The sequence below is a fragment of the Nelumbo lutea genome, chromosome 1 (assembly GCF_056320005.1).
Source record: "Nelumbo lutea isolate HS-2025 chromosome 1, American lotus-T2T, whole genome shotgun sequence".
NCBI lineage: Eukaryota > Viridiplantae > Streptophyta > Magnoliopsida > Proteales > Nelumbonaceae > Nelumbo > Nelumbo lutea.
In genome coordinates, this window is record NC_142684.1 from 202734521 (window position 1) to 202759869 (window position 25349).

The 25349-nt window shown below is 41.2% G+C and overlaps 2 protein-coding genes across 2 annotated transcripts in view; both read left to right on the top strand.

The window, feature by feature from the left end:
* The window catches only part of LOC148880435 (Oxidoreductase family protein), a 42264-nt gene extending 21619 nt beyond the window's left edge, over positions 1–20645 (top strand). The window contains exons 3-7 of the mRNA XM_088962343.1: positions 8213–8377; positions 8472–8636; positions 19787–19921; positions 20032–20129; positions 20290–20645. Of these exons, the coding sequence (XP_088818469.1) occupies positions 8213–8377; positions 8472–8636; positions 19787–19921; positions 20032–20129; positions 20290–20500 (774 nt within the window). The 3' untranslated portion in view covers positions 20501–20645. The remainder of the gene's footprint in view (positions 1–8212; positions 8378–8471; positions 8637–19786; positions 19922–20031; positions 20130–20289) is intronic.
* Positions 20646–21427: 782 nt separating this feature from the next.
* Positions 21428–24958, top strand: LOC148880436 (GPI-anchored protein LLG1-like). The gene is made up of 3 exons (XM_088962344.1): positions 21428–21768; positions 21854–21910; positions 24446–24958. Exons 1-3 carry the CDS (start codon positions 21687–21689, stop codon positions 24694–24696), a joined length of 390 nt encoding a protein of 129 aa, XP_088818470.1. The 5' UTR covers positions 21428–21686; the 3' UTR covers positions 24697–24958.
* The last annotated feature ends 391 nt before the right edge of the window (positions 24959–25349 follow it).

The following is a 25349-nucleotide window of genomic DNA, read 5'->3' on the forward strand; positions in this document are numbered from 1 at the left end:
ATGGAACATGAAGTCTATCACTGTTAATTATCTTGTTCTTTGTAGTTAGTGATATTGACTATAACATACACTACCTAACCTGAATTTGTGCATCACCCTCCACATTTTCCCTATATTTGAAAACTGAAATTAGAAAACTCTAGCTAGGATATACAATGGGTAGTTGAGAATTTGAGATGTCTTTTCCATTCATCCCCTCTTGATATGCACATTCCATCATTTCTTTTTTCCTTTAATTGACAATTTTATTATTTCTACATTGTAAACAAAAAAACTAATTGCACATAATTGAAAATTTTGTACCTTGACTGTCAGGGTGGACATCTCGTTCTGCTGGAGCAGACAGTTGGGTTGGGAATGGATGGGAAATTTTTGATTGGATCTCAGCCCATCTGGGTTAGCTTGTTGGGTATCTAAGGGTTTTTGTTGCATTGCTCAAGCTTGGTCTGTGGTGTTTGGCCTAGGTTCTTGACCATCTTGTTCTGATGATCTTATCTTCTCTTTTATTTCTCTTTTCTTCTGATTTTGGTATTAATAAAGTTGCCTTTACTAGTACAAGAAATAATAGTGAAATTTGCTTAGGTTTTAAAATTTCCTGATATAATTGCTAAGGTACTTAGACAACATCAATTTGGTTATAGGGAAATCCTTGCTGCAATATCCCTTTTCTCAAGGGTTTATTGTATTGTCATTGGATAATCTTAATGTTTATCTTGTAGTTTTGATCGACCTATTCAAATCTTTAGTTCTAAGAACAGCCCTCCATCATTCCCACACAGTCCTCTAAAGTCAAGGCAGGTAAGCCTGAAGGTAAGGGAATGGAGTTCGTGCAGGAAGGTCAGTGGAGGAGATCCTTGAAGATAGAAGCAAAAAATTTCCTGTTCGAAGAGATGAGAATCAAGGGGAAGGTAAGCCTGAAGGTAAGGGAAGCGAAAAAGGGTACAATATTGCTGGAAGGATTAGAAGTGATTGAGTAGCTAAGAGAGTTCATAGCTGGAGCCTATTCAAAAGGTAAGCAGATAAACTGGCAGGATTTTAGTACATTAGAAGGGAGAAGATATGCTGTTGAATGTAAGAGGAATAGAAAAGGTTTCTTCGTAGCTTTGTCTTAATTTTTTGGTAAGGGACGAAGGCAACTGGTGTGTCTACCAGGAGGAAAACAGAGCCAAGGATGGGGGGAAGTTGACTGGTTGCTCAAAGAGAAGCAAATGATAAAAAAAGCTTCCATAAGGGAGGAGAAGGCATATCTCAGCAACAGCAGGGTAGAACAAGGGCCAGTGGTCATGGCAAAAACAAAAGGCCAATGTAGAATGGTGGGAGGTCTAGAGAGAGAGAAGAGTGGGATAGTAAGTTTGTGATACAAGCCAAAGAAAAGGTTAATGATTGGAGGAGGGTAGCTGACTTACTGGCAACCAGGTTGGTGCTGAAGAGTGTCTTCATAGTAACCCCCTTCGATAACTGTAAAGCCCTCCTAGATCCAGTAGAGAATGAATTGGAAATATCAACTATCAATATTCAGGCTGATTTCGGATCATTCACAGTCTTTAAATGGAATCCAACACCAACTCCAAGGATTTATTTGTCGAAGATGGTGTGGTGGTGCGTGTAATAGGCTTGCCATTTCATCTGTGGAAACAAGAAGTAGCAGAGTCTATAGCAGTATTGTGTGGAGGAATCTTGAAAGGAGCTTTCTCGGGTGATATTTATTCAGTAGCAGTCCTGTTAAGTGGTGTGAAGCCAGAAGACATTCCATGAAAGGTAGAGGTATGAACAGAGGGGAGTTTTGTCTCTGTGTGGCTAGCATCCTCCATTGAAGCAGGGCTATGGAAGGAGGCTCGTATGGTAGGAGGGGAGAAGGAGGAAGAAGAAGCATTACGTGGACTTGTGAGATTGGTTAATTCAAATGGGAAGGAATGTTTCACTAAAAAGGGCCAACAAATTCTGGGAAGCCAAAAATCTTTGGGGCAGATGGAAGGTCAAACCTGTAGAAAGCAAGAAAAGGCTATGACAAATGGCAGATCTTTTGTGTAGGTGGTGTCAGGGGAAATAGACAAAAATATACCAGTGTCTAAAGGGAGAGGGCTGAACCAGCAACCTCAGGCAGGGAGGGTTGCTGGTTCGACCATTAAAACAGGGGGCGTGACTTGTTAAGAGGTCATGTGGGAGGAAAAGACTTAGAAAATGGGCCCAGTCGAGTGGATCCCTTTTCTGGTGGGCCAAGAAGGCCACTCAATTTAAGGTTTTAAAGCTGGGTTCTTATATTACAAGTTTTGAGCCCAAGGCCCATTACAAGACAGATGGGCCAAGGGACCCTTTAAGTAAGCACGTGACTGGGAGGAGGGATGAGCTGATAGACGAGATTAAGCGTCTATCTTCTTCTACCTCAAATCCCTCCTTTCGGTTGAACAGTTCAGGTGCAAAATCTCAAGACTCTTAGTCTCGAGGCTCTTTACAGTGGGTCCCATCCAACCTGGCGAACCGTCTCTCACCAGATAGGTGCAACCCGAGATATCTGAAGCCTAGTGATTTGAACAGAACAGGGTTTGAAGATTGGTTGAGTGAACAAAACAACAGTGACGATTCTAATAGAGACGAAACTGTAAGTTTGGGAAGTCTGTCTCCGAAAAGCAACAAAGATTTACTTGAAATAGAAAGTTTGCATACAAAGTTGTTGTTTTTAGAGGAAGAGATTGAAGAGGCAGGTGGCGGGAAGACTAGAAATGGCGAAGAAAGTGGTCCTAAAGCTGTGAAAACTCCTCTTCCCTTCGTCGAGGGAGCTGACCTTGAGTCTAATGAATTACAGGATGTTGGTGGAGAGGGACAAGAATCGGACGTGAGGATGGATGTGGGTATTCCAGTGTCGGAAACATAGAGAAAGGATTTCCAAGTGGGTAGGTCGTCAGGAAGTGATTCTTTCACTATGTCTACTTCACAACTTTGTCCAAAAAGGGGAAAGGCTTTAAAACCATTTGTCGCCTGTCAGCAACTCAATTCCAGTGATTCTAGTCCTACCCCCATCCTACCAGGTATGGGTGTCAATTCTTTTTTAGGTACTGACTCGTGTGCTATGCCTGTAATAGATATTCTAGCTTCCCATCCAGGAGGTTCTGATGCAAGAGAGAGGGTGATAGTGGAAGGAGGAGAGAGGGTGATGGAAGGAAGTAGTAAGGGGGAGGCAGACAGAATTTGGGAGTTGATCTGTACAATGATGGAGGAACTAAAAAAAAAGGAAGGATTCTTAGAGAGATGTTGTAGCCAAAATAAGTGTGAGCAGGGTAAAATTCTTCCTCAGACATTGGCTGGAAAGGATGGAGAAAGAAAGAGGATGATTGTTGTATTAGGAAGGGGGGGGGGAAGGAACAAAGAAGAAAAAAAGATCTGAAGTGGAAAGCTAATCTCAGACATTGAGGGAGATTTAGAATTTAGAGGTAGAGGGGATAGGGGAAGGGCCTAAAATGAGGAGATTATGGCATTTTCATGGGTGTTTTTGCTATTTTGTCTCGATGAAAATTATTAGCTGGAACGTAAGAGGGTTAGGGAGTGCAAGAAAGAGAAGGGTGATTAAAGATCTACTCCGAAGGGAAAAACCCGTTATTGTGTTGTTACAAGAATCCAAAATGATGGAATTAGATGGGAGATGGGTGAGGAGTTTTTGGAGGTCTAGAGGTTTAGTTGGAGCTTGTCTCCTTCTTGGGGAGCCTCGGGGGGGGGGGGGGGGATCGTAACACTGTGGAGGGAGGATGTGGTGGAAGTAGTGGAAGAATTGATAGGCAGATTCTCAGTTTCCATTAAGTGTAAGAATGTAGAGGATGGGTGTGTATGGGTCTTAACCAATGTGTATGGCCCTAATTCCTATAGAGAGAGGAATGAGATGTGGGAGGAACTATATGCAATCAAGGGGCTATGGGATGTCCCTTGGTGCCTGGGTGGGGATTTTAATGTCATTAGATTCTCTGATGAAACCAATAATCCCCAACGGGTAATTACAACAAGCATGAGGAAATTTAATGGTTTTATTGAAGAATGTGAATTGAAGGAAATACCTTTGTTGCAAGCCAGTTACACTTGGGCCAACCTTCAGGAAACCCCTTTGTGTTTGAAGTTGGATAGGTTCTTATTTAACCTTGCCTGGGAGAATAGTTTGGAAAACTTGGTTGCTAGAGCGTTACCCAGGGTCACCTTCGAAATCACTTTCCTATCTAGATAGGTATTGAGTTTTTTCCTACAGGACCCAAACCCTTTAGATTCGAAAATATGTGGCTTACCCATCCAGATTTTGTAAAAAAAGTGAAGGAATGGTGGGGTGAGGAGGAGAGGGGGGTAAGATGGAAGGGGATCAAGTTTCATAAGAAATTAAAAAGGTTGAGAGCCAAAATAAAATAGTGGAATAGAGATCATTTTGGTAGAATTGAGGAGCAAAAATTGTGCCTAATCTCTCGAATAGAAAACTTGGATGTAAAGGAATCTCAAAATGGGTTGACCGAGGAGGACAGATTGTTAAGGAGACAATTGAAAAAGGATTTGGAAGAGGTGTTACTGAGGGGAGAAATCAGTTGGAGACAAAAATCTAGACACAAGTGGATTAAGGAAGGCGATGGGAACACTAGATTTTTCCATGATTTGGCAAATGGGAGACGAAGAAAGAATCTTGTGACTAAGCTAGAGATAGGCGAGGAGGTGATTACCAACCAGGATGACATAGCCAGAAAATATGTGGACCACTTCAAATCGATTTATAAAAGACCTTTGAGTGATAGAGCAGTCGTGGAAGGGGTGGAATGGCCAAGAATTGATGACGGAGTGGCAAGGTGGTTGGAAAGGGATTTCGAGGAAGAAGAGATTAAGAAGGCCATCTTTCTAATGGATAGATCCAAGGCTCCAGGTCCAGATGGCTTTACAATGGGTTTTTATCAATACTATTGGGAGGTGTTGAAAGAGGATTTAGTTGAAGTCTTTAAGGAATTTGCAGACAATCACATTATAAGCCCTGGAATCAATGCCACCTTTTTGGCCTTGATACCTAAGAAGAATGATGCCAACCACCCAAAAGATTATAGGCCTATTAGTCTGGTGACAAGCATCTATAAATTTCTGGCTAAAGTGCTCTCGTTGAGGATCAAAACAGTCCTCCCTTCTATCATTAGTGAAACCTAGGGGGCTTTCATTCAAGGGCGACAAATAACAGATCAGATCTTAATTGCGAATGAGTGTGTGGAGGAAATGAAAAGGTCTAGGAAGAGAGGTTTCATTTGTAAATTGGATCTTGAAAAGGCCTATGATTTGGTGGACTGGGAGTTTCTATTAGAGGTTATGCGAAACTGTGGATTTGGGGACAAGTGGTGTAGTTGGATTTTTTGGTGTATCAGTACTTGTCACTACTCTATTATGGTAAATGGTATGGTGAGGGACTTTTTTCCAGCTTGTAGGGGTGTCAGGAAAGGGGATCCACTCTCACCCTTCTGTTTTACCTTAGTAGCTGATGTGATTAGTAGGATCATTACTAAGGCTGACAGTGAAGATGCCATTAGGGGTTGGAGAATAGGGAGACACCAAGTCCCCGTCACCCACCTTCAGTTTGTAGATGACCTAATGATCTTTTGTGAAGGAGGTTTTAGCGAAAAGGTAGCAAACCTAAAGGAGCTAATCAAAGGATTTGAAAGTATTTCTAATTTGAGAATTAATTTGGAAAAGAGTTGCATAGCGGGTATAAATTTGGAGGTAGGGGAGGTCGAGGCTATTGCGGAGTGTCTTGAGTGTTCCACCTCTGCTTGGCCTATGTCATACTTAGGGCTTCCTTTAGGGGCAAATCCTAGGGAGAGTAGATTTTGGACCCCAGTGATAGAAAAGTTTGAGAAGAGATTGGCCTCATGGAAGAGGAATTATGTCTCTTTAGGAGGGAGAATTACCCTAATAAGAGCTACCTTGGCTAACTTACCTACCTATTTTTTGTCTGTATTTATGATACCAGTTAGGGAAGCTAGGAAATTGGAGAAGTTGATGAGAGATTTCTTATGGGAGCTGGGACAAGAAAAAAAGGATCACTTGGTTAATTGGGAAATTGTGTGTAGAAGTAAAGAAGGGGGTTTGGGACTTGGGAGGGTAACTAGAAAAAATCAAGCTCTGTTAGGGAAATGGTTGTGTTAATGGCCATTAGAAAGAGAGAGATTGTGGCATGAGGTGGTGGGAAGCATTCATGGGAGGTCAGAGAATGGATGGGATGCTGGTGTATCAAGGCAAGCTAACCTAGCAACACCTTGGAAGGCCATTCACAACACCCTTCCTCAATTCCTCAATTTTATCAGGTATGAAGTTTGTTCTGGCAACACTGTTCATTTTTGGGAGGATATTTGGGTAGGAGACACACCTTTAAAGGATCTGTTCCCTTCGCTATTTTCTGTTTCTTTGTACAAAAAAGAGGTGGTCTCAAAATTTGTCTCACCTTTGGGAACACCCTTAGATCCTACTTGGGATTTTGGGTTTCGTAGAGGACTTAGGGATGATGAAATTGAATCTCTTTTTGTCTTGCTTGGTTGTCTTAATCAAGTTTGTTTGGATCCCTCCAAGCCAGATAAGAGGGTATGGACTCCTAGACCCAATGGAACCTTCACTTGTGCTTCTTTCCTCAAGTCCATCTCTCAACTTTCTACTCACCAACCCTTTCCGTCAACATAAATTTGGTGCAGGCCAGTTCCCCAAAAAATTATGGCATTTTGTTGGAAAGTATTCCATGGGAAAGTAAACAGTCTAGATAACCTACAAAAGAGAAGGCCTTTCCTCTGTATTTGTCCTAATTGGTGTATCCTCTGTAGAGCTCACGTTGAGGATTGTTACCACCTATTAATATCTTATCCCTTTTCTACAGACCTTTGGGCTTGGCTACTTTCGTTGTTTGGGAGCAGTTGGAGTCTACCAGCAGAAGTTCACATGCTCTTCAACCATTCTACCTTTTATTGGCCTACAAAAATAGGGAGAATTATGTGGAGATGTGCTCGTGCTACCTTGATTTGGACTCTTTGGGAAGAAAGGAATGCTAGAATTTTCAAGAAAAGGAAAGGAGCAGTCAAGAATTGAAAGGCTGTGTTAAATAGGGCAATACCTTGGCTGAAGACCGTGGAAATCTTTCATCAATTCTCCTTTAATGACCTTTGGAGACATTGGTCAGCAATAGCAAGGTGCTCATCCCTAAAGGACAAATCAATTACAAGTTGGTCTCCTCCATCCGAAGGCTCACTGAAGTTGAACTTTGATGGAAGTAGCTTGGGTAATCCAGGATTATCCGGAATGGGGGGTGCTTTGAGAAATGAGAAGGGAGAGATTTTGTTGCTCTACTCAAGTCCCTTGGGAATTGGGAACTCCATCAGGGCAGAACTTTTAGCTGTTGTACAAGGGGTGCAATTTGCAAACCAGCTGGGGGTACAACACCTAACGATCGAGGGGGATTCCAAAGTAGTGGTGGGTTGGTTGAAAAATCCTGAAGAGGCTATGTGGCGTTACAAGAATGAAATGAAGAAATTTAGTTGGTTGACAAGGAATATGTTGGTCACTGTAGAGTGGGTGGGGAGATCAGCAAATACTTTGTCAGATGTGTTAGCCAAGCAAGGGGTAAATAGGGAAGAATTGTTTTGGGCTCAGTTGTGATTCTTGCTTTTCTTTCCTAGTTTACTTGTAAGATTCAAGGAGGGGCTGCAGCTCGTGCCTCTCCCTAGGATGATGTATGAATTCACTCTAAATCTGCTTCTGAATTAACAAATTTATTATCATTCATAAAAAAAAAAAAATCTTAATGTTTATCTTTTGGTCAGAAGAAGATTCCATTCTGTCACAAGCATTCTTTGAATGTTGTTTCTACCTTTGTACTAGAATTATAGTGATGCCGGAATTATAAAAGTTCATTATGCTGGAATAATTGTGCGAAAGGGGGCTATCGTCATTGCCATTATGGACTTATGAGAAATAAATAAAATTATGTTTGTTTTCCTAAGCTCCTACACATAAACCTTCTTAACCCCCCTTAGGGATTATGATTCTGCATCTACACAAACACACATGTAGTATCCATATACATTCACATATTGTGTATATTTTTACTGTTTCTCATGTTTACTTCCCTTGTAAAATTTCCTTCAGCTACCTTAGGCTAGTTTCTGTCACTTCTGTTATTAAATATATTGGGGTTACATCAAAGTCTCAGTGAAACCTGGGGTTCTCCTAGGTAATAGATGCTGCTGGTAGGAGGCCAGAGATATTGGTGCAAGTTGGCCTGGAGTATAGGTACATGCCACCTGTGGCTAAGCTGATAGAAATAGTTAATGGTGGAATACTTGGACAAGTCAAAATGGTGGCAATACGTGAACACCGGTTTCCTTTTCTGGTTAAGGTAGCATGTGCTATTCTCTCTTTGTTCTTTCCTTTGTCACTTCCAAACTTGCTACTATATTAATGGATTTTTGTTTCCTTCCTTTTTATAACAGGTCAAAAATTGGAATCGTTTTAATTGTAATACAGGAGGAACTCTGGTAGAGAAGTGCTGTCACTTTTTTGATCTCATGAGACTGTTTGCAGCTGCAAATCCAGTTCGGGTGATGGCTTCTGGAGATATTGATGTTAACCACAAGGATGAAATCTATGAGGGAAAGGTAAGTCTTAATGAACCGGGAAAACCAAATTGTAAGCATAAAGGGATAACCGGATAAGTAAAACAAGTCAAGCAGTAACTTACAAATTATTTTTCTGGTATATATTGATACTATTTATAAGGTACACGAGCAGAAGGGCACTTGAGGAACCTGAGTGCAATATGAACTTTTCTTTTTGAAGATAAATAAAGAAAAAACTTTATTGCTAAATAGAAGAAAATACAACAAAAAACAAGTGAGACAACACAGAAACCACAAAAAACAAAACTTTCAGGATCAAAAACAGACATCAGAACTCCTTTATGAGTTCAGAGAAGTCCAGAAATCAGCACAAAAGTCTTCTTTCTTCCAGCCCATGAAACTCTGGAAGCAGCAGCACCAACCAATAACTGTCAAACTGATGACATCCACCACCTCTTCCATTTTTTTTTATTTTTCTCCTAAGAAATTCTTCTGTTTCTTTCCTTCCAGATCTCCCAAAAAACAGCAAAGGGAATACAGGTCCATAAATCTTAGTTTTAACACCAACTTGGATTCTTGGCCAGAAACTAAAGATTTCGGCTGGATTTGACATAGAGCACCTGTCCACCTTGAACAGCTTGAAAAAATAGGACCAAACTGGAGTTGCAAAGCTGCATTGAAGCATTAGGTGAAGAACATCTTCCTCTCCAGCAAAACACAGTGCACACCTACTTGGAAACTGAAAACCTCTGAACTTTAAGTTGTTTTGAGTTAAAATGCAACCTCTAGCAATCAGCCAAGCAAAGGCTTTAGCCCTTGGTGGCACTGGTTTCCCCCAAACACCCCTAACTGGATCAGCTGCCACCTGATTTCCGATCAGAGCCATGTACATTGACTTGACTGTGAACACCCCATCCTTACACTCTTTCCATAATCTGATATCTGCAGCTGAGGGATTGATCTCCAAGGCCTGAAGCTTTGCCAACAGCTCCAAACACTCTCCACCTCCCAATCGAAAAGAGGCCTTCTGAAATTTGGATTCCAAACCACAGCACCATTAATTACTTCATAGCATTCTGAAATAGGCACTTCCTTCTTGCCCAGATTGTATAACCTTGCATGGGCAGATTTCGCAGAATTTCCCAACCCCTGACCAATCATCTTCCCAAAACCTTATACTCAAACCACTTCCTACTTTCCATGTATAAAAAGGAATTGTCAAAGAGTCAAATCTCATGATCCCTTTCCATACACTAACTCCATACAAGTGTCTCACTTCCTTTGAATCCCACCCAAAGTTCACTACCCCATACTTACATGCCACCACTCTCCTCCAAAGTTTCTCCCTCTCTCCCAAACCTCCAAACCCACTTCCCCAATATGAACTTATACCTTATCTTCATTTATTATATATTGATGTTACTCCATTGAAACTGCTCTTATTTTCATATTGATAGGCAGATTTGTTAATGAACCAAGTTTAGCTGAGCTTTTCCAGTCCAGCTTGATTTGGGCATGTTACCAACCTAAGGCTTAATTTCTCAGTTCAGCTCACCTAAGTTAATTTTGGGTCTCTTTATGACCTGGAGTTGGAAGCTTGCCAAATTCATGTGGCAAAACATTTGTTTCATGTCAGTAAAGTGAGCAAAAGAAAATAAAGAAGTTTGTCAAGTCAAAATATGGTATATTTAGGCCATGTTTGGTTCAACCCTCATTCTTTCTCATTCTTGCCCAAGATGAAATTCTAAAATGGACAATAATGGGTAAAAATGGGTAAAATGAGAAAATATTGCTATGAATGAACCAAACACTTTTTTCCTGAAAAATGAATTCTTTTCAAACTGGCAAGTGCCTTATATTGTTTATTTTCATTGTTAAAAAAAAAAAATTGTGTTAGCAGTCATAAACCACCAACCTAGGTCTCCAAAATCATTAGCATAGATGTTTACCGGTAGGGCTGTCAATTGGACTGGATTTGGTCCAATCCAATATTGGTCCATTTATAAATGGACTGGACCAAATCCAAACAAACCAAGTCCAATCTAGTCCAAATAAAATGCAAGTGAACCGGATTGGGTCCAGTCCAATCCAAATTGAATCAAACACCAAAGTAACATGAGAAATCCAGAAAATATAAAAAACTACAACACCTGCCACAATCCAATCCGGTCCAATTAAAATGCAAATATACCGGATTGGGTACAATTCAATCCAAAGTGAATGAATAAAAGCACTTTTGTAAAAAGTACTTAAAGTGCTTTCATAAAAGTACTTTGATAAAAATACTTTCACAAAAGTGCTTCTGTAAAAGTACTTTTGTTATAGAAGTGCTTACGTAAAAGTTTTTTCATAAAAGTGCTTTTCTAAAAGTACTTTCCTAAAAGTGCTTTCATAAAAGTACTTTTCATAGTACTTTTATAAGTGCTTCTGTAAAAGTGCTTTCATAAAAGTGCTTTCGTAAATGTACCTTTGTAAAAGTGCTTTCATAAAAATACTTACGTAAATGTACTTTTCATAAAATTACTTTTATAAAAGTGCTTTCATGTAAAAGTACTTTTGTAAAAGTGCTCTAATTTTGGGGGTTTGTTTTTTAGAGGCTACTAGGGCCTATGATTGCCCGTTTTCTAAGGGCTTTGTTTGGGGGTTGGGTTTTAAGTGGTGTTTTGTTTTTTCTTTGGGTTCTTGGCCTAACCTGGGAGGTTTTTTAGGGCCGAGGTTTCTTTGCTTGTCTAGGTTGGGTTCCTGGGGAACTTTCCTCATCCTTTTGATGTATACAACTTGTATACCTTTTTTCTTTAATATACTTTCCCTTTTTCAAAAAAAAAGTACTTTTGTAAAAGTACTTTGCTTTCATAAAATTACTTTTATAAAAGTGTTTTTATGCTGGTGGTTAGCTAGCATAGATTTTCTTGGGAAACACTTACCCAAGTAAGTGTATTTACCCATGTTCTTTTATTTCCCAAGTAAAAAAAGGAAATGACCATTTTAGCCATAAAAATCCATTATTAAAAGGGGCATTTTTGTCCCATTCAAGTGTTGGAAACTTCCCCCCTTGGTGGGAAAGTTATTTACCCACCTAGGAGATGGGTATCACTTACCCGGGAAAATAAACTTTCCCTGGTTCCCACATCAATATGAAAAAAGAACATGGGATTCTTGGTCAATGGGAACCAAAATCCCATTGACCAACTTTCCCCCCTCTCAAAATCCAAAAACAGAAGGCCCCCAAATATTTAAAGAACTGGTCATGAACCAAGCTAAAGCCACCCTCTTTTAGCTTGAGCTCATTTAGCTAAATGAGATGGACTCTATAGTCAGTCTTGGCTTCTTTACAACCTTAAATAGGAATTAGGGTGGAGTATTAAATCAGTAAGATGGTGCAATTGAATAAAAAATCTAAGAAGTTCCATCAGCTAATGGTCTATAATCTATTCAGTTAGTATTTGCCCACCAAGCCGTTGCATGACTCATGTATGCATGGTTCACTCAACATAACCTGTTAGGACCTATCTCTTTCCCTGTATCTTATCTTTCTGCTCTCTTGTACATATATGCCTGAACAAATATAGAGAAATACAATTTTTACTCTCCACATAAAGTTTTCAGTTACGCACCATTCTGTTTCTCTATCATTGTTTATATGGAGTTATATATTAGCTTCATTGTGCAACTTGGCCAAAGCTGAAACTACTAGAACTCTCTATAAGTAAATCTATGTGGGTTATCATATTAATAGTTATTTTGATATGTCATTCAGAGACATTTGTTTCATGTCAAAACATCTAGTCAATCAAATAGAAGGGCTAGTAAGCCATATATTTCCTATGCTGAAGCTTACAACCTGATGCTTCTAGTTACCATCTTTCTATATTTCTGTTTTGTCTACAATTGCATTTGATTTTTCTGATGAGCTTATGGTTGTCTTCAAAGTTCAAACTAGTTGAAGGTTCAAGAGGCCAAGTATATATTTTCTAGTTCACTCTCAGGATTTAGCATCTCTATTCATGGAATCTCATCAATAAGCTTATACTACCAGTACTATAGAACCCCTGATCATGTTGCATACCTGTCTTGTGCATATTATATATGGCGTATGGTATGGTTACTGCATGGGCACTTCAAAACTATACATGGACACTTCTAAAAATATATAAAAGTACCTTTATGAATCATAGCATAAGAATTTAAAATATTACACCCATAAAATTTGGCAATATATAATCATTGAATAATGAGACTACTGAAACTACATGTAAGGCTATGTTTGGGTTCGTGACATCAGGGGATGGATTGGAGCAGGACAGAAAGGGCAGAGGAGCCATAAATGGAATGACCAGCTTTCTTTAGGATGTGTTTAGTTTGAAAGAAAAGGTAGGGAAACCTGTACAAACCTTGTATAGGTTTCCCTACCTTTTCTTTCAAACCAAACACAGCCTTAAGGATTCCAAAATCCTTTAAAATGGCAAACAACCACTGCTATGTGCCATCTGGAGTCTACTCTCTTCTTTTTCCAAGCCAAATGGTGAAAACTCAGAGCGCAGCTGATTCACATATCCCCTTGAATCCCACCTTGTTGTTTCCGCTGCAATCCATACACAGCCCAAAGTCATGTTATCATCATATTAATCGAGTTACTCATCAAAATATCCATGTCTTAGATCTGAAAAGTGAGAGTAGTATTCCTTTTTTCCTTTACTCAATGCTCATGTCTGTATACTTGGGCATCTCATCTAACAAGTAACAAGAAGAGCAACTAAGACTTCACTTCCTGAAGCCTATGTGTCTAGGCGGTTGGATACTATGTTACCCAGATATAGCAAGGCACAGCTGGATACAGTGCCAGATATGAAATTTAAACTAAAAATTGAGGTATCCAACATGATATAGAGCCTTTGTACAGGTATTCTAGGACCACAGGTTGAACAGTGTTTTAAAGGCGTGCAAGGCGTGTGCCTGGAGGTGTGCCTCCTGCAGGCAAAGCACCCACATAACGCCCTGATGTGACGGATCAGCCACCATCAGCGCCATCAGCACGCCATCTAAGTGTCTTGGGTTGGGTCCTTGTACTCTTTTTGTAAAGGGGGGTATGCCAATGGCAATTATGTAAATAGTAGTATGAATATTCAGTATTTTGATGTATCATTCTGTCACTCCCCCAAAAGCTTAACGTACTCTTTGAGGGGAGGTAGGTAGTCGAGTGAGCTCATAAGCGTGTAAAGGTTAAGCACGAGATCCCCTCGACACTGTACTGTGTGCTTGTGCTTACTACTGATTAATGCAATACAAGTTGCCTTTTGTCTAATTTGTGTGCATTCTTGTTTCCTTTTGTGTTGTTGCTTGCATTTGTAGGCTTTCTCGACCCCATCGAGCGCCGCACAGGGCCCCGTCGATTAGCCCCCGTGACAGTTGGTATCAGAGCCTCGTTGACACTAGCGGTTGTCAAGCCCAACGAGTCCCTGTCGTTCCCCGCAACAACACCAGCCCGATGAAGAAGCATGATATGCGAGAGGAGATCTAGGAAGGGATCTCACGGGTCTATGATGAGGACGAGCCTAGAGGTAGCTCTCCCAAAGACAAAGGCGTCAGCTCAAAGCCTAGCAAGCATGACAAGTCAGTTGGCAAGCTTGTGACCATGGACAAGCGCATCATGCGCTGTGAAGCAGTGGTTGGTGAAACTCGTGACCGTGCGGACGAGCTTCAACTCAACCTTGAGACCGTAGCAGCGGTTGTGGAAAGATTGGAGGACCAGCTTGGTGACAGCTCCAACAGGCCAGACAACCCACTAGAAGACCTAGTGAAGGGCATACAGATCCAGCTCGACGACTTGAAGGGCGAGGTGACCCTTTTGAAGAGACTGATGGCCAGTACAGCTAGTGCACCTGCTGCTCCAGCCCCTCCAAAGATCAAAGTCCGCGAGCCTACCTCATATGCAGGGACCCGCGATGCCCGGGAACTTGACAACTTCCTGTGGCAAATGGAACAATATTTCACTGCCGCCGAACTCGTTGAGGAGGCAGCCAAGGTGCGTACTATTGTTATGTATCTTACTAATGTTGCTATGTTATGGTGGCGCAGGAGATGTGCCAATGCGGAGCGAGGATTATGCTCCATTGATACCTGGTCCGTGTTCAAGAGCGAGATAAAACGCCAGTTCTATCCAGAGAACATGGAGTACCAAGCCCGTCGGAAGCTCAAGAACCTAAAGCACACGGACTCATTGCATGAGTACGTGAAGGAGTTCTCTGCACTATCGCTCGAGATCACGGACATGTTAGACAAGGACTTGCTCTTCAACTTTATGGACGGCCTACAACAATGGGCCGAGCTTGAACTCCAGAGACGAGGTATGAAGGACCTCGCCACAGCCATGGCCGTTGCTGAACAACTGGTAGACAACAGGCGACCAAGCAAAGATGGCCCCAAACCCAACTCATATCAGGGCCTAGGGAAGATAGGAGGTGATAGGAAACCTTACTACGGGCCCAAGGGAGACTCCGGGCCAAGTAAACCCAACACTTTTTAAGTTCAACAGGAGACCGGAAGGGGACTCTGGATACAGGGGTGGTCAGTTTGTGAAGAGAACACCTCCAGCACCATGCTTCATCTGTGAGGGAAAACATTGAACCAAGGATTGTCCTAGTCGGGGGAAGCTCAATGCCTTGCTTGCAAAGCTTAGTGATGATGAGCACAGTGAGGAGGAGAAGGAACCAGAGGAGACAAGAATGGGGGCTCTACGAAGACTCAATGCAATGAAGAAGAAGGTGAGCCCGCATGAAGCACCGAAGTTCAAGCTGAAGGGACTGATGTATGTAGACATTCGCTTGAATGGTAAGCCCACAAGAGCCATGGTGGATACAGGTGCTATACACAACTTTATCTCTATGGAGGAGGCATCCCGAGTAGAACTTGCACCTACCAAGGAAGTCGGATGGTTGAAGGCTGTGAACTCTAATGCCAAACCCATACAAGGTGTAGCTCGTGGAGTGGTCTTGCAACTTGGTGACTAGGAATGGATGATAGACCTCTCAGTCGTGCCCATGGATGATTTTCAAGTTGTTCTCGGCATGGACTTCTTAACCCAAGTAAAGGCGGTGCCCATGCCCTTCCTCAACTCAGTGTGCATATTTGAAGATCAGGCTCCTTGCATGGTTCCAGTTGTGCCAGAGACCAAGTCCACCCCCAAGATGCTCTCAGCATTGCAACTCAAGGATGGAGTGTGGAAAGGAGAGACCACTTACCTAGCCACATTGGTGGACTCCGACCTGCCTGACCCACCAACCGGGCATATCCCGCCAGCAATTACAATGGCACTAGAAGAATTCCAGGATGTCATGCCTCCCACATTGTCGAAGAAGCTTCCCCCAAGGAGAGAAGTTGATCACAAGATTGAGTTGGAGCCTAGAACCAAATCACCGGCACGCCCGCCATACAGAATGTCTCCTCCCGAGCTGGCCGAGCTACAAAAGCAGTTGAATGAGTTGTTGGATGCTGGGTTGATTCAGCCTTTTAAGGCCCCTTTTGGAGCACCAGTCCTGTTTCAAAAGAAGCATGATGGATCTCTTCGGCTCTGTATTGACTACCGAGCTCTCAACAAGCTCACCATCAAGAACAAATATCCCATTACCTTTGGTGGCCGACCTCTTTAACCAGCTCAGCAGGGCCAAGTACTTCACCAAGCTAGACCTGAGGTCGGGGTACTATCAAGTGCGTATAGCCGAAGGGGATGAACACAAAACAGCTTGTGTTACCCGATATGGGTCCTTTGAGTTTATTGTCATGCCCTTTGGGCTCACTAATGCTCCAGCCACCTTTTGTACATTGATGAACAGAATATTTCATCCCTACCTGGACCAATTTGTTGTTGTGTATATTGATGATATTGTAATTTACAGTAGAACCTTGGAGGAACATGTTGACCACCTCCGTACTGTTTTCTAGGTCTTGCGGGACAACGACCTGTTTGTTAAGAAGGAGAAATGCTCTTTCGCCACAAAAGAGGTGGCCTTCCTCAGCCATATAATTCGAGCAGGCACAATCAGCATGGATCCAGCTAAAGTCAGGGCCATTCAAGATTGGGCACCTCCCACCAGGGTCACCGAACTTCGCTCCTTCCTTGGCCTCGTGAACTACTATCGAAGATTCATCTCTAGATTCTCAGCACGAACCACTGCCCTCACCAACTTACTGAAGAAGACTAGCATGTGGACCTGGAATGAATGTTGCCAAACAGCTTTTGATGATTTGAAGAGAGCTATCTCAGCAGAACCTATCCTCGACTTGCCTGACCCAAGCAAGCCGTGTGAGCTACACACAGATGCTTCTGACTTTGCCATTGGTGGGGTCTTGATGCAGGAAGGACATCTCGTCACCTATGAGAGCCGCAAATTGAATGATACAGAGAGGAGGTACATTGTGCAAGAGAAGAAGATGACAGCCATCGTCCACTGCCTCCGCACATGGTGACACTACCTGCTTGGCTCCAAGTTCGTGGTCAAGACTGACAACATAGCTACTAGTTACTTTCAGTCACAGAAGAAGCTGAGCCCTAAGCAAGCTCGATGGCAAGATTTCTTAGCGGAGTTTGACATGACTCTAGAATACAAGCCAGGGCCGATGAACAGGGTTGCTGATGCACTTAGCAGGAAGGCCGAGCTTGCAACATTATCCATAGGTGAAGGTCCCTCTAAAAGCCAGATCAGACTGGACCTCATTGAGCGCATTAAGGAAGGACTCCAAAAGGACCCCATTGCTCAGAGCTTATTGACAGCTGCTCGTGAAGGGAAGACTAGGCGATTTTGGGTTGAAGAAGGCCTTCTTTTGACAAAGGGAAGGCGGATATTTGTACCGAGAGTTGAAGACTTGAGGAAGACTCTCCTACGTGAATGTCACGACAGCTTATGGGCAGGACACCCTAGGTGGCAGCGTACCTTGGCACTTCTACAACATGCCTGCCATTGGCCTCATATGGAGCAAGATGTTCGAGAATACACAAGGGCATGCCTGATTTGCCAGCAAGACAAGCCTGAGCGTGCCAAGCCTCTTGAACTCCTACAACCTCTTCCAACGCCCTCACAACCTTGGGAGAGTGTTTCCATGGACTTCATCAGCGATCTTCCTAAAGTGGGAGACTATGCATCCATTATTGTTGTTGTTGATAGATTTTCCAAGTATGCCACTTTCATCCCAGCACCAAAGCACTTTTCAGCTGAAGACACGACATACCTTTACTTCAAGCACGTGGTGAAATATTGGGGAGTCCCATAGAACATTGTTAGTGATCGGGATCCCCGATTCACTAGTGCTTTCTGGACATAGCTATTCAAGCTTCTTGGTTCGAACTTGAACTTCTCCAGCAGCATCCATCCAGAGTCAGATGGGCAGACAGAGAGAATGAACTCCCTCCTTGAAGAGTACCTCTGCCATTTTGTATCAGCTACACAGAAGAATTGGGTTCGATTGCTGAACATTGCACAGTTCTCCGTCAACACACAGAAGAGCTCCTCCACCAATCAGAGTCCTTTTGAAGTCATCACCGGCCAACTACCAAGATGTCCGCACAGCATCGTCAACGACCATCAAGGGAGAAGCCCTCGAGCCTTCACTTTCACCAGGGAATGGAAAGAATGCCTTGACCTCACACGAGCCTCACTAGAGAAAGCCTCCAAAAGAATGAAGAAATGGGCCGATTTGGGTAGACGACCCGAGAACTTCCAAGTAGGTGACCTGGCCTTAGTAAAACTCCATTCCCATTGCCTTAGGTTCTTTCGAAGAGTACACCCCGGGCTTGTGAGAAAATATGAGGGACCCTGTGAAATCTTAGCCAAAGTAGGAGCATCAACCTATAGACTCAAACTACATCCTTAGCTAAAAGTGCACCCTGTTTTTCATGTAAGCCAACTTAAACCCTACCATGCCGGCAGCCAAGATACCTCCCGAAACCAAGGCCAACGCCCACACCCATCCTACCAACCACCCAAGAACCGATCCCTTGACTCCATCCTCAACCATAGGTTGTCCCAATCCTCCCAAACATCAGAATGGGAGTACCTGTCCCTTGACTCCATCCTCAACCATAGGTTGTCCCAATCCTCCCAAACATCAGAATGGGAGTACCTGGTGAAGTGGAAGGGACCTGCAGAAGAAGTCACCTGGGAGCTTGCAGAAGACCTCCTTCTATTCGTAGTGAAGATGGACATGTACCTGAGGAAGAATCTTCGAGGACAAAGATTGAATTGAGTGGGGGAGACTGTGACGGATCAGCCACCATCAGCACGCCATCTAAGTGTCTTGGGTTGGGTCCTTGTACTCTTTTTGTAAAGGGGGGTATGCCAATGGCAATTATGTAAATAGTAGTATGAATATTCAGTATTTTGATGTATCATTATGTCACTCCCCCAAAAGCTTAACGTACTCTTTGAGGGGAGGTAAGTAGTGAAGTGAGCTCATAAGCATGTAAAGGTTAAGCACGAGATCCCCTCGACACTGTACTGTGTGCTTGTGCTTACCACTGATTAATGCAATACAAGTTGTCTTTTGTCTAATTTGTGTGCACTCTTGTTTCCTTTTGTGTGTTGTTGCTTGCATTTGTAGGCTTTCTCGACCCCATTGAGCGCTGCACGGGGCCCTGTCAATTAGCCCCCGTGACACTGAGGCATATGCCAGAGGTGTTAATACCTCTGAGGCATATTCCTCAGGTGCAAGAAGCGTACGCGTCATACGCCTTTTTCATGAGGCGTGCTAGAGGCATACGCGATAGGCCTCGTATGCCTCTTTCATGGGGTGTGCTAGAGGCATATGCCTCATGCACCTCACAAACACCTCATACAAAAAGACAGAAAAAAAGAAAGAATAGAAAGAAAAAAGAAAGGTAAGGAAGAGAAATAAAAAGAAAGAAAAAAGAGAAAAGAAAAAAAAAAAAGGGAAGGGAAGATAAGGGGAAAGAAAGTGGGCCTCCTCCCCTGCATGTTAGCTGCTTAATTGAACTTTGGAGACAAATTTCCCAGCCAGAGTAAAATATTATATGTTTTATCTTTATGTAGTTTAAAAATTAAAATGAAGACCTGGAAGCATTTGATCTGTATTGTATTGAAATTGAGTTGTTTCAGATAATAATTCCTGAAATGTAATAGTTTTTGCTCTTATCTTGTTGCTTCCTTTTGTCTGTACTTACAACTTACCTCTGGAAGCAGGTACCTGATATCATTGATAATGCATTTGTTATCATTGAATTTGACAATGGTTCTCGTGGCATGCTTGACCTCTGCATGTTTGCTGAAGGGAGTAAAAATGAGCAAGAAATATCTGTTGTTGGTGACATTGGGAAGGTAGACCACTCTTTCTTCCTAACTGAGAATCTGAGATAGACAGCCAGTGGATATTGGGTATTTGGTTTTTTACTGGTCCCATCATGACCCAACTTAACACTTGTTTACAGGGTGAGGCCTTTGTTCCTGAGAGTATCGTGCGGGTGGGCAGTCGAGCAACAGGGAGAGATGGAGTGCAAACTTTAAAAGTTGAGGACAAACGGATTAAGTGTGTATAGACTCTGTTTTGATATTTCTTGCTCTTTTCATCTTTTGTCAGCTTCCCCATGATGCATGTTGATGCACTAGTTGGTCAACTAAAATCAATTATTGACTATGGAAAATATTCTGACCACTCTTTTGAAACTCACTGGGATTGCATTCACCAGATACGATGGGCTGCATCATGGATCGAGCTATTTGGAACACCTCAATTTCCTGTCTCTGCTGAGAGCTCAAGGTGTCCGAGCCCCTGCAGTAGATTTGCAGGATGGATTGCTTTCTGTCGCCATGGGTGTTGCAGCCCAGCTTTCAATAGAGAATGGCCGTTATGTTACCATTGAAGAAGTAATGAAGGAATGGATCCAAATCATACAATAAATAAAGCTTCTCTGTTTTGATTCCTTTCACATCTGTATGTTTTACTTACTCTATTATATTATGGTTCTGTTTAAGTGTATTAAACAGAATTTTGTCTTCATGTACTATCAAAATAAATTTGTAAATCTGTAATGAATTGGAACCACGGGCCTGGCTAGTTGGCTTCTACCCAAAATAAAAAAGAAAAAAAGAAAGCCACTGATATGGGAGGTAGAGCTGTCAATGCTTGGAGCCAACCTGAAAGACCCGGATCAACCGGATCCTATATCACACAGGGTCTGGCTCTGCATTTGAGTCCCGATTATTAAGAGGGTCAATTCTGGGTTTGCATTTGAGTTGCAATTAAGACCTGAACTAATATATGAAGAAGGTTATTCTACTTTATTTTTCTCAACATTGCACTTAAAAATTTTTCGAAGTTGCCCCCCCCCCCCCCTCGAAAAAAAAAGACCTCTCTGGGGCAATGTAGGTCGCCGATCTAGATCATGGGCCTTCTTCATTGAATTTGCATCTGTACCCTCAGTACATCCCAATCGTGTATTGAAAATATTTTGCAATAACAACTACAGGGAGATATTCTTAATGCACGGGGGCGCTGATGTAAACTCTTCTTCATCACCCTTATTTTTATTTTTGTTGAAGCCAATAGAATTTGCTTGGTTAAGCGTTGCAAGATTTATCTACCCTACGTCATGTGAAGTCAAAGCTCGAAGCCATTGGTTGAACGTTGAAGCACATGGGCTCCACACCTGAGCCACCGCCAGTTCAATCATCCATGCCAATAACAGCCCGGCTGGACATCAGTGGGATCCACCGGAAAAAGGCAAAATCGATTTAGGTAACCTGTAACCGGACGACTGAATAATCTTAATTAGTAGTTAACACTAATTATGAAAACATTTAGTCAATTTATTTCGGTAAACAGTTACCATATCTTTCCTTAATCATGATGAAAGCAACATTTCTCACTTCTCACGAGTCACAACTCACAACTCGCAATCCGCAGGATACAGAAACGCGTTTCTACTACAGATGAGTTGATATACAGCTCAGAACCTGGAATTGGGCGCGGTCATCATCTGATTCTATTTCCTTTACCCAAAACGAAAGCATCTTTTTGAGAGCTCTGTGGAAAGGAAGATCAAAAGATCTCTTGAAACAAGAGAAAAAATAAAATTAAATTAAAATGGTGCCGAATCGCTCCTTGTCTGCAGCTCTGTTGTTCCTCCTTTGGATGGGCTTGGCTGATTCTTCGAGCTTCATTTCAGGTGACTTTAAATACGTTTCGAGTTTGGCCTCCCGTTTGTGCGGTTGTTTGTTTTCTCGTATTTGGTTTCAATCCAATCTTTGCAGATAATGTCTTTGATTGTCACGGATCTACCGGTCGGAACCTCCTTCAGGCGAAAAAAAGTTAGTTTTCTGCCCTTTTACTCTCAAATTCTTTCGTTTTTTCTCATGGAACTTCGGTATACTTCTGTTGCATTTTCAAGATCATAATATCTGAAGTGGGTTTAGAGTCCCTTTTATTTTTCTGGAAAAGTAGAAAGTTCGTTGTGAACTTAGGGCCTTTATAGATTGATTAACTTAGCGGTATAGCGTTTACTTGGAATGCTCTATTCCGTGCTGGAGTTTTCAGATATCCGAAGATATCCTTGTTGATTTCAGGAAAGAAAGGTAGGAAAAAAGTCAGAGTATGGAATTTCAATCGGGAAAGAAGCAATTCACTTGAATGATTTTTATTTTCTTTATACGAACTAGTTCTATAATTTGAATTTATTGAAAATTTGCATAAGGTTCTCATGTGCAAGAATTATTCACAGTTCACACAAAATAGAGAAATCAGGTTTGCCCAACCCCACATATAGGGTGTTGATTTCTGGGTTTGGTGGCAGCTATGTTGTCGATGAGCTCCAGCTTGCCAGGTCAAACATACGCGTTAGACTATTGAACAGCAAAAATGTGGTTGGTTTAAGCCCAATGCAGCTGGTTCCAGCTGGCAACCGTCACATTGTGCAAACCTAGTTTGCTCACCAAAAGAATGAAAAAATAAAAGAAGGAATTATTTCACATTTTTATGGGAAATTCTCAGTCAATCTTGAATCTCCCCAGCCCCAAACCCCCCAATTTCGTTGCCAGTTCTGTTGTTCTAATTGGCTTATTGTTTATGACGTGATTTAATATCAAAATAATTATGTTGATTGAGTAAATTGGTGTGATTAATCTTCTATATTTTCAATAAGCGAAAGTGACTGTTCGCTGCATAAAGTGACATGTATAAGATGATAAGATTTGTTATTTGGAATAACACTTTTACAGTTCCATTTGTTACCTTAATACAGTGCATTATCTCTTGTGATATATGGACTGCTGGTGCAAAGTATTAGTGGAATTGTTCCTTTCTGGATATCTGCTTTTGTGCCTTCTGTGGACTGTTTAATTTTATTCTATTTTTTTTTAAATTAGATTATAATGAGCTTTATATGGATCTTTTTTTGTGTGAAAAGCCTATGTTAGTTTGGATAATGTTTCATTGCAAATGCAGATGTGTTTTTTTTCACATTTTTGGTATATCTGTCAGTATCATAGTTTTTAATTAGTATTCATAATTAAGATAACTGTATAGAAAAATTCGACCTTTTGATTTGAGTGCACTGATTTATTTAGTAGCCCATTGACTCTATCTCTGATTGATTAATTATTTGTTTTGGTGTTTGGTCATATGAACCACTAAGGTTACTGTGACTTGTGAGGGAAAATCGGTGGCTTTAGGAAAATGTGTGAGCAATAACTATCCTTATTGTATATTAGGCTGTGTTTGGTTGCAATGCAAATTTATTTGCACTGATGTAAAATTATGGTAGTGCAAATGATTTAGGTCCAAATTCTGATTTACTTTTCTTTCAAAATTTTCCATATTTTTGTTTGATTTCAGTAAAAAATGAAGTAAAATAAGACTTGAAGCAGAACAAAGTAAAACCCAAAACAAAATCAAATCAGAATTTGCATTCTTTTCATTTGCACTCCCATGCATTTGCATTAGTGCAAATAAAATTGCACAGCAACCAAACACAGCCTTAATATCAAAACTTATTCTGTTGTATGACAAATCTATTCCTAAAGTATAAAACATTGAAAAAATTGCATCTTTAAGTGTAAAATACTAAAGGTGCACTAGTATTAATGATAAGAGGTGGACCTATCATCTGAGTTCAAGCAATCAACAAAACTCTCGAATCAAATGCTTCAAAACTTGATGTGTGGCTAAAGATGCACTTGATTTTAAGAATCTTGGTTACAAGTGCACTGATTGGAAAAAATAAAAGTATACATAACATTTGAAACCTGAGATGTACAAGGTTTTTATGACTTATCATTTTATTTAAAAAAAAAAACTTGAAAGGTACCTTTTGCACATACTTCAAATTTTTAGAGCCATCAATTGGCCAATTCATGCATCTATTATAAGTTTGAAGACATTTAAAGAATAGCCATAGTCAGTTCATGAATAATGATGCCCTGAATAGGAATAGACCAATATAGGTTTGTTCATGTATGTTAATAATTTATCATATATTATTGGAAAAAAATGTAGCCAGGGTCAGTTCATTGAGTAGGCAAACTGATTGCCAGATAGGCGCAATTGGTGAACACATTGAGTAGGCACACTGATTGCCATTCTCCATACGTGCTCAATTCATTGCACATATGGGATGGGAGTCATGCTGGTGGTTCAGGTGTTGCACACTGATTGTGTGTTTTCTCTGTGTACTCACTTAGCGTGCCTCGCAGATCTGGACTCCAAAACAGAATAAACTGATAGTTAATTTGGGTATAGCTAAAGCCATGTTTGAATGTATCCGATAGCAATAGTTTTGTAATAATTGCATCATGTTTCCAGATGTTAAAATGATGGTGAAATAATGTTCTTCCTCTGGTGATCTGCAGGTTGCCCCGTGAACTTTGAGTTCCTGAACTACTCAGTAATCACAGGCCAGTGCCAAGGGCCCAAGTACCCTCCAAATCTCTGTTGTGGAGCTCTTAAGGAGTTTGCATGCCCCTATGCAGCGGAGTTGAATGACTTGACCAATGATTGTGCATCGACCATGTTCAGCTACATTAACCTCTATGGGAAATATCCCCCTGGCCTTTTTTCCAGCGAGTGTCGTGAAGGAAAGGAAGGGCTAGCATGCCTTTAGCACCTGAGGTATCTCCTAATGATGCAATCAGAGGTCATATTGGTCTAACTGTATTTCCACTCTTAGTTCTTATAAGCTCGATCCTCATGTTTCTGTTCCAAATATTGTGAAGCCCAGATGTTAATATCATTCAGATGGTGCTTGTTTGTTCTTGAAAACTTTATGGTATTCTTGAGCCAGTTAATGTTGTACTACTTTATGTATCAAACAGCTTTAAATTCCACATTCTTTAATCAAGATAACCCCAAAAAGTATTATAATATCTGTTCGTGCATAGAGCATTACCAGTTCCGTACATGTAGGATGCATGCAAAGTGAGTCCCTAAGCAGCAACCCATGCATGAGCATAGCCAAGCAGATCTTTTATTCCAAGTCCTTGCTACAATGTTTACAATGTTTTGAAGATTGTAATTGTATTATAAATCATAAAGTATGTTGAATCAAATCATTTCATGAATATCAAAAAGTTAGTACTGCTTTTTTTAGAAATTTGTTGGTTTTTAAAATTATAAATGAAGACATAAATGTATATAAATAGTGATTTTATTACTTGTACATATCTATCATATATGTACTTAACTGAGTTTACTACTTGCACACCAGAAGCCAAAGACAACATAATGACTTGGGAGTCAATGAACCTACAAAATAAC